Consider the following 13,245-nt stretch of genomic DNA (forward strand, 5'->3'; position numbering starts at 1 on the left):
CTGCTGCTGCTGCACCTGCCTGCACTCCTCTTCCACCCGCATCAGCAGCCGCTGGATCTCACGGTTGTTGGGACACAGCTTGATGGCCTCGTTCAGGTCCTCCAGGGCTGCTGAAAACTGCCTGCTTGACAAAGGGACAGAAATGAGAACTGAAATTACTCTGGATTTGAACGGAGCCGTTCTTGGAGGCTCCTGAGGGTTAAGTGGCTTGTCCGTGTTACTGAGGGAGATGTCTGTGAGTGCTACCACTTGCTTCATCTCTCAAACTCTGCCTTATGTGCCTCCCTTGGCTTTATTTTATCCAAACTGAAGGAAAACACTGCCAGCCATTCTGGAGAAGAGGGGAACACAGTCCTGAGATGGCACAACCCAGACTAGCAAAAACGCCTGTCCTCTGCAGTGTGCGTTACAGGCTCATTAATTACTCCTCACAGCACCACCATGAGCTTTGCCCCTGCATTAGCAAAGGGGAAACCAAAGCATCAATAACTAAGAGCCAAGCTCACCACTACTGTAAACAAGCGCAGCTTTGACGGAGTTGCAACCGCTTACACCAGTGAAAATTTAACTTCTGCCTGATGCCAAGACCACACAGCATCAGGGCTGGCTCCAGAGCTCAGGGGCTCCCACGGGTCAGCGCTTTAGGCAAGGCTTGTCTCTCCCATTTTGCAATGGATTTGGCTAACTTCTTCAGAACAAAGGAACAGAGCAACGTTAGGGAGCCTGCGAGCCCCCCAGGGAAGCCTCTGCAAGGGAAAAGGCCAGCCTGTGAGGAGTAAAAGGGACATGGGGGTTCAGGGAAGGGGGTTGTCATTTACAGGGACACTGTTCGCTTTCGAGCAAAATAATCTGTTTGAACACAATTGTCATCTTGGGGGATGATCACAGAGAAAAACTCCCCAGCACCTCCCAACACCAGCCTAAGCTTTTGCACAAGTCATTCAAAACCAGGTGGAGGAAGGAAAAGCCTCCTGTTCCCCAGACTGGGCTGACCTCAGGGGTGCTGCTGGGCACAAACTGGGAAATATTTAGAGAAGAAAAGCCGAAGTGGTGACTGTTTCTGCTGGAGAGACCTGGGGAGAAAAGGATGCTTGTATGTGGGGAGGCCGATATCATCTGGAAAGGAACCTGGTTATTATGCTTCCTTATAAGTATTTTGGAAACAATGGAGAGGAAAACCATTAAAGGAAAGGCATTAGGTCAGTGTGGCTCAGCTAGCAGGACTTCTCTGCAGGACAGAAGGTCACGGCTTCACCTCCCACATCAAGACCCAGTGGACCAGGCAGCGCAGCATCAGCTGGGCCAGGAGCCCGGTTCCACACATTGCCTCCAGCATGGAAGGTCAAATGGTGCTGGTGTCTGCTGAGCTATGATGTTTGCACAGGAGGACTCGACATACCTCTGGCTACTGGCGATTCTCTGCACTGCCATGCAAGGTGTTTTGGCTGCCGTTTAAAACCGAGATGACAGTGCACCCAGCCCTCGAGCGTATGACTCAAAAGCAAGCCCTCCTGCTCATTTAGGAATGGCATTGATCGGTTTTGAAATGAATCTAATCTCACATCTTTTAGCCTTCAGGGAGGTTAACAAGGGAATCCTCTGGGCTCCAGCTGAGATGCAGAGAGATCCCAGTGCTGCAGCTCTCTAGAAGCTGGCTGCAGTGCTCTGAGCACAAGCTATGGCTGAAAGCTCACCGGCTGGCGCTTGCCTGCACAGTCACTGCACAGCTAGGCAGCAGTTTCTGCCTTTCAAAAAGTGCTGTAGGACAGAGAGATTCATAGATTCTAAGGCCAGAAGAGATCACTGTGAGAATGAGTCTGCCCTCTTGCATAACACAGGCCACACGGCTTCCACAAGTCATATTTTGCTTCGAGTCCAAGTTGTGTAAAGTGTATTTTTAAAAAGAATACCCAACTTTGGTGTAAAGGTTTCCAGTACAGTAAGATGTTCAGACAAAGTTCAGCTAAGATGAACCCCTCAAGAGGTTTGCATTCAGCCGTCTCCAGAAATTACCAAATGAGGGAGGGTGTTACTCTGGAGTTTGAGAGGTTTGTAATCTCATTAATGAATGTTCCTTTGCCATTTCTTCCCATGGGGACACTGGTACGGTTTTGCACGGTGGATGCCTACATCGGTGTGGCCAGGCTTGAAAAGACCAGCCCCTCGCACTTTTCTCTCTCTCTCTCTCCTCACCTGCTGCTGGGTTTGGCCCTTGCTCTTGCATAGTAAGCTTCATAAGATTTCGGTTTCAGCTCCAGTGCTTTAGTAGCAAATTCCTCCGCCATTCCAAAATCCTGTCATTACAATAGGTGTGCAGATAAGTAATTGAATAGATATAGAAATAAAAATATATACAGTTTGGGAAGAAAACAAACTTAATACGGACATTTTTTTTTTGCATGTACCATGGAAAACTTGATGGTACTGGAATGTTTCACACGGATTCAACATCATTTACAGCCAGAGAGCTATGATGGCACGTCCAAAGGCTTAAAGCCCTCTCATAATGCCAGATGCTGTCAGCACCCAGAGAGGCCAGCGTGCCACCGGCTCTGTTCTCATTGACTGTGTCCCCAACAAGTGCATGCAATCCCTCTCCAACAACCTACAGTCTTGAGGAAACATCTGGTCTTGCAGAGGCTGGAATGTAATCTCATGAAGGATTTGTTTCCATAGTTGAAAGCAATAGGAAACCTTTCCCACGCCCTCTGCTTCCCACTCTGCAACACGCTGACATACTTCGAAGGGGCTGAATAAAACTGCACATGAAGGAAGGGACTATGATACCTTGGTAGCTACAAACAGGACTCGCCTGGCAAAGGTCTCCTACCAGTGCCACCCATTCCACTGGTCCTTGTCTCTCCCCTACACCTCATCTGGGAGACTCGTTTGGGAGTGGGGAGGGAGAGGGTGACAGCATGGGATCGAGACTGCTCTGCATGCTTTTGAGTGGCAGTGCCATGAGACTATCAGCTACGGTTCAAACCCTGCCGGCTGTCCTCCCTTACCTTGTCCTGAATGCTTCACGTACCGCTAAGCTCAGCTGAGCACTCGCAAAGGAGACCTCTTCCCAGTGGAGGGGCTTTCATTTTGCAACCAAACACAACTTTGGATTGCTGACTTGGGCTATGACCCTGAGCAGTTCTGGGAGAAAGCACCAGAGTACTCCTGATTCGTTCAGAAACTCAGTAAGCAAATTCCACCTTCTAGAAATGAAGTTTATGAGCACACGATGGCCACTTGGGACTGCACTGAGCAGCTGTGTGCGAGCAAGGCCAGTTGGGCCTTAGCAAAACCCAGGGCGAGGTTTAATCTCCCCTAAGATGTCCACACTGGAGCTTGCTATCTGGACGCCCTGCCTGGGGAAGCTCATACTTTTGTTTGTACCTTCAGCAGCAGTTACTGAAGAGATATTGTCTAATAGACTAAACTGGGAATGCAGTCAAGAGGTAGGTACCTTTTATGGTCTCATCAATAGATGCAGAAACTGCAGGAGCAATTACAAGGCCCTGAAATTTTCTATCACAAAACCTGGGATTCCCCAGTTAACAGTAAACTGAAAATTTTGTCCTTAAAGTGCAGGCTTAGCCACGAGTTGGCTTGTTTAAAGAGAAGGTTCACACTTTTTCTACAAACTGTGTTGTTCGTTCACCAGCATTAAGATTTTACTTCCATTGCTTTTCATCTGTCTCCCTCACAGCTTAAAGAAATGAAGGTGTCATAAAAATCCCTTCCCCACCAGTGTAATCTTTGCTGGCTCATGGCCTCAGCGGAGATTTCACTTTTCAAGTCTATGGAGACCTTAAGTTGTAAGAGGTGAAAGTCTCTGCATGCAGAGCAAGGGGGAGGTGGCATTTGTCTGCTGGAAGAACAGACTTGCTGCAGGAGTTGGTCGCTAGATGCTGCTAGATTGGAGCGGGGAGAGTGACAGCGATCTGGCAGTTCTGGGAGGAGAGGGAGTGTGTGGGGGTGTTTCTGGATGAGTCACTGCCCTGGGGAAGTACTAGCCCCCTAAGCATATGCTCCTTCATTTTAAATTAATTAGTATTCAAAGGAGCACATCTCCTGGCTCCTCCCTCACCGCTGCCCTAGAAATCTGGAAAATGCCTCCACCCCAATTCACATCATCATCAAAAGGGAGTAATAATAAAATTCAAAAAGCTATAAACATAGCAATGAATTTTTAATAATCAGAAATGCATATTAAATCATTACTTCTTTTGAATTATGTCAGTGCTCTGTGAAGGACAACCAGGTTACACAGAGGAGAGATCTCAGAGGTCAAAGCACGATTACAGGATGGACATGTCTCTGCGCACAGGCAGAAAGCTGGCAGCTTGCGCCTAAGGCCATGAAGAGTGGGGAGACTTACGTTCATTTTCCTTCGACATCGGGAGAGGTTGAGAAGGAGCGACACCTTCAGCTCACGGAAGGTTTTCAGGTCTTCTCCAAACCCTTCCCTGGGGAATTTTTTCAGAGCATACTGGTAGCGCTGGGCAGCCTCTTTCACTTTACCTTTCTAATAGAAGGAGAACATGTCAAAACACATCCTTGGGTTGAGTTTACTTCACTGCAGAGAACTCACTCAGCAGCCCCATGAACATTCTGGGTGGTGAAGGTAACATGACTTCACTATTTAGTTCTTTTCCAAGAAAGGAAAGCCAAAACATTTGATCAAGGGAACATTTGATCTGGAAATGCAGATGCCTTGTGCAAGTTGAGTTCTCCCACTTCGTAGAGAGTTGCCATGCTACAGTGGGAAACACAGCAGAAATTGTGTTATGTTAACTCGATACAACTCCATCTGGTTTATGGATGGATGGTCTTTTGAGCTAGGTGATCAGTAACCCATTTCTGTAGAACACCCTACACCCAAAGCTTAATAAGCACCAGGGAGGGTAAAGAATATGAACTGTGGAACTTTGGGTGGAGTTCCTGGGGCTGAGAGAAGCCTGTGCAATAGCAAAGATAAACGTTTATGGCACTGGTGTGGCTCTAAAGTTGGACAAACAGATTGGGATTCATCTCCCTGGACTTTAGATGTCTAAAAATCAGGTGTCTGCATCTAAGCCTGTCAACTGGGTTCCTTTTATATTTATTGGGACGCAACAGTCACCTTCAAAGGGTGAGTCATCTTTGCTATTTTGGGCACCTATTTTTGGGATGGAATGATCTGTGCCCTGGAGGGGGGCACCCATGGCAGCTAGGGTGAAAGAAAGAGGGCAAAATGGGATCTAGGACACATGCAATTCATGATGACCCAGACATAAATTTTGCAGCTACAAATAGTAAGCTTTAAAACCTTTTAGACCCAGGTTTCTCAGCTGTATCATGTATCTCTGGCAGATAACTCCAGTTACAATGCCAGCTTTGCATATTTTTTGCTTCACCCTTAGAGCCTAACAGTGAATCACTGTTGTACTTGCACATTTTGTGTGTGTGTGCAAATCTCCAGGTTTTAAAGATCAGCTTAAAATAAACACAGAGTAAAAAGACTCTCTAACTGTAATGGTGGAACATCTCCTATGGGCTAAAGGACACGATAAAGCCATCTGTGTCCTGACAATCTGTTTTCATTGCAAAAAGTTTCTTCCATGAGTTTTTCTGGGATATACTATCTTGTTGCCTTGTTCCACAGCAGTGAGCGTGCTCGGTAATGACACCGTTGCCAGATCTGATGCGATGACATCAGCACTCCAAATCTCTGTAAAACACTTGGGTTCTGGTGTTTTCAAAGAGGAAATGAAGTGCTGGCTCAAATCCAGAATGCAGAGAGACCTGGCTTTGCTTCAGCTTCATTACAGATTTGGGCAATAAATCCCCCCTCCCCAACCCCACTAACCAAACCCAAGCAGTTTGCAACAGGGAACACTGCGAGCAGTAGCTTCTACTTGCCACGGGTTAAGGCAGCAGCATTGCTCAGTCAAAACCTCATACAAAGTTATGCTGCAAGCTGCATCTGTTCAATTTTTCCAAAAACACTCTTCTCACCTTATAAAACATGTCTCCCTCCTCCATCAGCTTGCTCAACAGGATGATCATGATGTCTGGTTTGGAGGTTGCCATCGCCCATGTTGCTGGACCTGTAGTGTACAGGATGCATGATGGGTAAAAAACTCATACAATGCAAGGGTGGTAGGAAGCTGGGTGGAAAAAATATCCTGGGGTGGGAATTTCTGCTGGAGAGAACAACTTGGCATGGTCAAAGGGCAGAGCGCTCCAAATGATTGAGCTGACAACTCCTCTCGCACTTAAATTAATGTCATCCACATTGCAATGGTTTTCCTTTGCAGTCATTAAGGCTAATCCTAATCACCACCACGATGGTCTGGGAAATGATGGGAGGCATTTCCACAAGAGGGCAATGCTGACTGTGGAACCAGCTGGGGTGGGGGAGACAGCATGGTCAGAAAATAAAACATATTTAAAAGGAAAATCAGAGTGGTTACATAAAAGCATTGTTAAATTAAAATCTGTGGAAGTGTACTAGGAAATCTGCAGCTCGACTGTCGATAGGCGTTTTGTGTTTAAGTGGATTGTGATTTCCAACTTCACAAGATGTGAAATATTAGAGTAGAAAATCCATTAAGGTGGAAAATACGACAAAGAAAAGGTTGTGACTAAGTGCTGCTGGTGCCGAAGCCGTCTGCTGGGCTGGGGACACGCTGGCTCTGCACAGGGGTCCGCCCATGCAGAGCCAGTCGTTATCTCAAGGTCTAATACTGGGAGGGAAGGGGTGGCAAAAACTTGGGGACAACTCATTAGTGTGGGTGAAGAATAAGTCAACAATATTCTATAAGTAGATTCAGTACATTTTGGGGGAAGGAGGTTAGTTTTTGAGTTCAAGTTATTCTCTGCAACAGTCATTAAAAGAATTATTTGAAGGTGAGGTAAATTAAAAGATTAGAGGTGTTGGGGATGCATGCAGGCTAAATCAAACAGGAGAAAGCAAGGCTGACAAAGCTATCAGATCGAAGCTGATGCTGACAGCAATGAGATATACCTCGTGGGCGACTCGGTAACGTCTGACAACCTTCAAAGAAAGGAGAAAACAAAAAGTTGTAGGAGAGAGGGGGAAAAAAAAATGGATGAAGGTGAAAAAAAAAAAAAAAAAGAAAAAAAGCAGCTGGGAGGGGCGGATCACCTGCAGCCAGTTGCCCAGGGACTAGGTGGGGGAGAAAAAATAAGGGGAAAAAAAAAAAAAGAAAGGAAAAAAGCAGCTGTGAGAGGCAGGCAGCAAAGAAGCCAATGCACCAGCAAAATCCCCTTTCACAGGAAAACGTAACGTGAGCAGCTGTGTGGCGCAGTGCAGGTAACACTAAGATCTGAAAGCATACACAGAGCAAGTGAATGCAGCAGCTCACAGCAATGCATGGACATAGTACGTTTGTCGACTCAGACTAGTAAAGATAGAAAAAGCATTACCAGAGGAAAGACCTTGCCAAAGAAACAGTTGTTTATTGATTAACTTTGCTAAGTAATACGACAGCAAAAAAAAATATTCCCCATTTTAATAAAGAGAACAAGGCAGTCATGACTCGCTGGCTGCTTTCGGAGTACGAAGCAGCAGCCGGGGCTGAGGCTGCCTCTGTGTTACGCTTCTATTTTCTAGGAAGCCAGCCCCACTGCTCAGAGTCCTGCCTGAGCACAGAGCCAACGGCGGATTGTCTCCTTGTCCCTACCTATCTTTGCTCCTTTCTTCAGGAGAGTGACGACGACCGAGGTGTTGCGGCACCCCACTGCCCTGTCGAGGGGGCGCATCCCGCTGTAGTCAACGTGCTCAATCATGGCCCCATGGTCCACCAGAAACTGAACCTGCAATGAGAAGCCCAACAGTCAGTTCTGCTCCTGGGTGAGACCTTCGCACACTGCTGGGGACGTGTGCCCAGCAAAAGCTTGCTCTGCTCCACTGCTCGGGCTAAAACCACCTCTATAGGGTCTGAGGGTACATCATGAGTTGTCCTCTGTGGAAGCGCTTGCACGTATGGAGGGCCAGGACACTATATGCTTATTGCTACATCAAGCCAAACTATACTATTTTGAGGGTTTTACGCCAACTGCCCTTTTTGTTCTGCATCTATTACCATCCACTTACCACCTCTGCGTCACCGTAGAAAGCTGCCAGGTCCAGTGGAGTGCGCCCGTTTTTATCCGCGTGGTCGGTGGCAGCCCCGTTCTCCACCAGGGAACGCACCACAGAGAGATGTCCCTTCAGACAAGCCCAGCTGAGGGCTGTCAAGCCCTCCTTGTCCATTAGAGAAATGGAGGCACCTGAAAGAACGAGCATCAGTTCACTTAAGAGCTCTCTGTTGTTGAGCACTACAATACAACAAACCATCCGCTTAGTGATGACGGCTTATTTTCAGAGAGCTATGGACATAATTATTAATTACTTTATTAACATTTCTCCCACCGTGGATCCCACCCTCCATGGCAACTTCAAATGCACTGATAGGAACTGTGGCAAATGAGTTTATTCACACCAAGCTGCAAACTTTTTTGCACCTAGCTCTGTAGGCTTTTCTGGCAAACATCTTCTGAGCAGCAGGGTGGATTTGACATCCCTCATCTGAGACATCAATCTTTCTTTTTAACTGTGTTTTTTGTTTTTTTTTTTTTTTAATCAAAACCCATTCCAGCCTGTGTGAGTCAGAGATGAAGACCATTTTGCTGTTTCAGCAGGTCATGGCGTACCAAGGGGAACTAAGTCAATTCAGCTCAGTTCTTCTAAAAAAGCACATATTTTCCCCTCTTCACTCCCCTCCCTTTTACCCAAATCGACACAATTTCCAGCAGTATTTCTCCCTGAACTTTACCCAATATAAATACAACGTTGTGGGATAAACTACTGCCAACTGCAAGCCAAGGAGAGAGGGACTTGACATTTTCTTGGATGAAGAAATCACGCTGCCATACCAACGGGTCAGTATTGCTTCATACGACATATGGATACGCATATGAGATCCGAACAGCAGCATTAAGTGAACACTCCTCTTTGTGGCATGAAGACAACTCCTGTTGCCATGGCACAGGCAGGGCTCTGGCTCTCGAGCGTGCAGAAGAGATTCCTATCAGCTCTGCTCCTCCGGGGAATTGTGGCTACCTGTGGGATGCTCCTGCCAGCAGGCTGGGATGAACTGCTGCTGCAGTATTTTTCTCCTGTAGGTAAACACTAAACTGCCCAGCATGAAATCTTCACTGGCTCCAGAAAGCTGAGCAAGTGGGGGAGTAATGTGAATTTCCTGAACCTTCCTGTTCATCCCAGCTGACATATCTCCCGGTTAGCACCCATCGACCAGATGATAGCAAACTGATAGGTCTCCCAGCTTGCACAGCTTTTTGTTTGTGGAGGAGCACAACACACGAACATTTGCTCAGGGTATGTTCGGAAACCTCCACCCAGAGCTCTCAGCACAGCCGCAGCATCCTGCTCGCTGCATGCCTCCGAACTGCAGCGCAGCGTGCCAGCGAGGGAGGTGGCAAACGACATCTGGGGCAATCTGCTGTGCCAGGGAGGGACACTGGCTGCAAGGCAGCTCAAATGTACAAGCTAAGGGATGAGAACGTAAACTCCCAACATCCTGCCAGTCTTCTCTCACATTGCCCACACTGCACTCAGAAACCCTTCTGAAGCTCTGTGACAGCCCTCCAGATGATCCTCAACTGACCCAAGGCCAACTTTTGCTCAGCAAAGCAGGATAAAGCCTCATTTCATGCATTCTTATTTGTACCAGGTACTTTCTTGCAATCAAACCATCAAAGTCTTTTCTTGTGTTTTCCCTCTGACTCTTCTGAAGCAGGTGAGAAAGCTCCTGCAATAAGAGGGAAGGCTGGAAAGCCACATCATCACTCAACCTTCCCACTCGTTTCCCAGTCCAGTGGAACAGGCACACCATACCGCAGGGTGACATGCACAGACTTCAAGGTATCACTGCAGCAATGCAAGCTGAAGGTCTAAGTGAGCAGACAACGCGCACCGCTTCAGAAATGCCAAAACGCCGCTCCAAGGCAGGCTGCGCATGACCTCCGCAGAAGCACCGAGCTCCTGGTGCAGCCGTGGCTCCCAACAGAACCTCTGCTTGACTCTGAAGGCATCTTTTGCTCCTTTGGGGATCTCTGACCTACTTAGCATTGAGGCAGTCAGACATGAAACAAACTGATGGTTTCGAGGGCAAGTGGCTTCAGGTGACCTCATGGGATCGATCCCTGCTGCAGTGGGAAAGACTTTGTCTGGGTAAACCCAGCGTGTTTCTGAGAAGGGCTGGGCTGCTCCTGCCCTAAAAAAATTAACTGGCTAAATGCAAGAGTTTATGATTTAATATGTTATCCAGTAGGCACACAACAATGAGCCAGCTAGATTAAAAAAGGAACGATTGACACTGGAAGCATCAAAAAGAAGCAGGGAGTGGCCAGGATGGTCAGATCCTTTCTGTACAGAGGATGGATCCAAAGCTGTAGTGCCCAGGCAGGGTTACCCCCCACGGGGACGAGGCTCAGCGTTGTGTGTCAGAGGCACAAGGCAGACAGCAAGGAGCAGCATACACGTGTACCATCCACCCCAAGGTAGCAAAAACATCGAGGGATTGATTTTTGCAGGAAAATGAGATTCAGAATCAAGCTCTCTCCAAACGGAATGAGCATCAAGAATTATTTTGCTTTGTGTAACACAGATCCGTATAAATATCAGCTTTAGCAGAGCTGCTAGCAGCAAAGTTTAATTCACCGTTCACACATCCATTACTTCTGGGTGTTAAGCGAGAGCAGTAGGTAACTCTAAAAATTTGGATTTCAAATTGATTGATGACTGCAACTCTGTTAATAAAAAGTGTTTACAAACGCTGACTGTGTTAATCAAGTACAGTCAAATGAGATTTGCTTTGCAACACACTAATTAATGCTTATGGCTTATGATTCACACACTTTGATTTTAATGGAACATTGAACAGGATTGTCAAAGCCATTTTAATTAAAATATACCATATATCACTGTACTCTGCCCAGGCTTGAGCTAACTTTTCAGGACCATGTGTTATAGCATATTTAGTGGAGTTCACTAAGCTATTTAGAAGAATGAACCTTTTAAAGTAGAAAAATTTTTCGTATTTTTGACTTCTTGGGCTCTCAGTGTCCAAAGAGCCAGGGAAACATTACGTGCATTTGCTGGTGATCCCATAGCCAAGATCAGATTATCTGGTATTTTCATCCTCCACTGAACCAGTCAGTCTTAAGCAACATGCACAGTTCTCAAGTCTGGAAAAAAAGAATCACTTATTTTAAGCCTTTTACACAGATTCAGTCAAGCTGCAAAAGGGGCCACATTACAACTCAAACACGGAGAGTGTTAATTTGAAATTTAAAAAAACCCAGAACATCAGAAAAGAATGAATTGAATTAATTCATAAGAAGCTCGTGCCTCAAACTGATCTTTGCCACATCCCTATGCAGGTTACAGCACTGAACAGCAAGGATCCCACTGGCCTGTGGCTCAGGACAGACAGGCAGGCAACGAGAAACTTGTTCTTGGAAGCCTGGCAATTTTACAGTGAAAAAATGTTCTTACAACTACTACGTAAAATATTCAAGTGTCTCACATTTTGGCTAAGAGGTCAGACACAGTCACTTACGATATGAAGAAAATATCCCTTCCCAAAGAGGGATCTTACCTGAAATAAAAATATCAAATAACAATACAAGAATTAAATGCTATTTCTAGCCAAAAAATAATGGCATATTACCCAAACAAACACTGACTATTTGTCAAAAAAAAAAAAAAAAGAAGTCTCTAAGGAACTACAGAAATAAGAAATAATCGTGTTCACACAGGTTGCAGGCAGCGTGGTGTTCTGACTCACCTCTAACACGTACAGCAGAAATGAGTAAAACTGAAACGTGTTCCTGTTGACTGAGTAACTCCTGGTGAAGGAGAGTTATTAGATGCTGAAAGTACTGAGCAAAGTGAATCTGTGAGTGCAAAGCTGAAGAGCAGACTATCTTCAAAACAATTCTATTTTATTTTCAACAAATACACCAAATCCTTGCCTGTGTCGGGGCCTTACCCTCCTGCTGCTGTTGGTGTCAAAAACGTGGGCAATAATACTAGCACTAAAAAGGGAAGTGTTAAAACGTGTCCCAAACTCTGGTCCTGTGGTTGAGTCTTGCCTGCCTGCTCCATGGCGATGTTGATGGTTCAGTCACATTGCCTGTTGATTTTTTTGTCTAACGGAAAAGCTCCAAGCACGGTTCAAGGGTATATTCTTAACCCAACGTGCAAAGCACCTGTGATATGTTATTTTATTTTCTAACTCAAATGCATGATTTTGAGGCTGTGAGCACCAAACACAGACAACAAAACGGACAGCCAAGATTAATGTTACAACTATTCTAGTCTTGTTCTCTAATAAGCTGGATACGGTGCCGAGAACCTCTCCCACTGCCCGATCCAGCAGTGGGATTACAATCCCCACCCCGACATTACAAACTCCAGCTGTGCAGGAGACAGCGCGGTGGGACTCGCTGTGGCCGGTCTCCAACACACTTCCAAGCATGTGCTCTAACCTTGTGCAAGCAGAAACTCCACTGTGCCCAGATGTCCCTCAGATGCAGCCATCATCAGCGGTGTCCGCCCCTGCTTGTCTGCCATGTTCACATCAGCGCCGTGCGTGAGTAAGAGATCTACAATCTGCAACACACAAAGCGAGAACACACGTTGTACATAGAGACCCAGCTGGGAACATACATCGTATGTAGAGACCCAGCTAGGAATAAACCAGAGCCAAGGAAGAGCAGAGCGATCCCCATGTCTCGAAACCTTACCCCCCAAGGCATGGTGTCCTCTGGGATTACTGCTGCAAGATTAGGGCGTAGGAGACGCAACGGAGGTATAAGGACAGGAAAAATGACCTTTTAAGTCAAGAGCATCCCATTTGCTTCCCAAATGGTGAGGTAACACAGTACTTAAGCAAAAGCTGTCTGTAGCCAGCAAGAGCTTGGGGTGTTTGAAGCATCAGTATCACTTCTCACTCCGATCATCCCCCAAAAGAGTTGGGGTTTGTCTTCTCCACCCATATTTCAGCAAGATGGAAGGGGGTGGCCTGACCCTAGGCGCGAGGAACCCGCTCACCTGCCAGTGGCCCTGTCTCACGGCACTGAAGAGCGGAACAACCCCGCGGCGGTTGGGCTGCGCCACCGCGGCGCCCTGCTCCAGGAGGCGCCGGCAGACCTCCCACTTCCCGCCGCACGCCGCTG

General features: G+C 46.7%; 1 protein-coding gene across 1 annotated transcript in view; it reads right to left on the reverse strand.

Annotated features, from left to right (window-relative positions):
* Positions 1-13,245, reverse strand: part of TANC2 (tetratricopeptide repeat, ankyrin repeat and coiled-coil containing 2) — a 206,759-nt gene that overhangs the window by 2,196 nt on the left and 191,318 nt on the right. The window contains 8 exon segments of the mRNA XM_009334881.1: positions 1-121; positions 2,194-2,294; positions 4,373-4,519; positions 5,992-6,083; positions 7,683-7,815; positions 8,096-8,271; positions 12,556-12,679; positions 13,121-13,242. The exon segment at positions 1-121 is cut by the window's left edge and continues 6 nt beyond it. Of these exon segments, the coding sequence (XP_009333156.1) occupies positions 1-121; positions 2,194-2,294; positions 4,373-4,519; positions 5,992-6,083; positions 7,683-7,815; positions 8,096-8,271; positions 12,556-12,679; positions 13,121-13,242 (1,016 nt within the window).

Source organism: Pygoscelis adeliae, unplaced genomic scaffold (genome assembly GCF_000699105.1).
Source record: "Pygoscelis adeliae isolate BGI_AS28 unplaced genomic scaffold, ASM69910v1 Scaffold112, whole genome shotgun sequence".
In the NCBI taxonomy this organism is placed as follows: Eukaryota; Metazoa; Chordata; class Aves; order Sphenisciformes; family Spheniscidae; genus Pygoscelis; species Pygoscelis adeliae.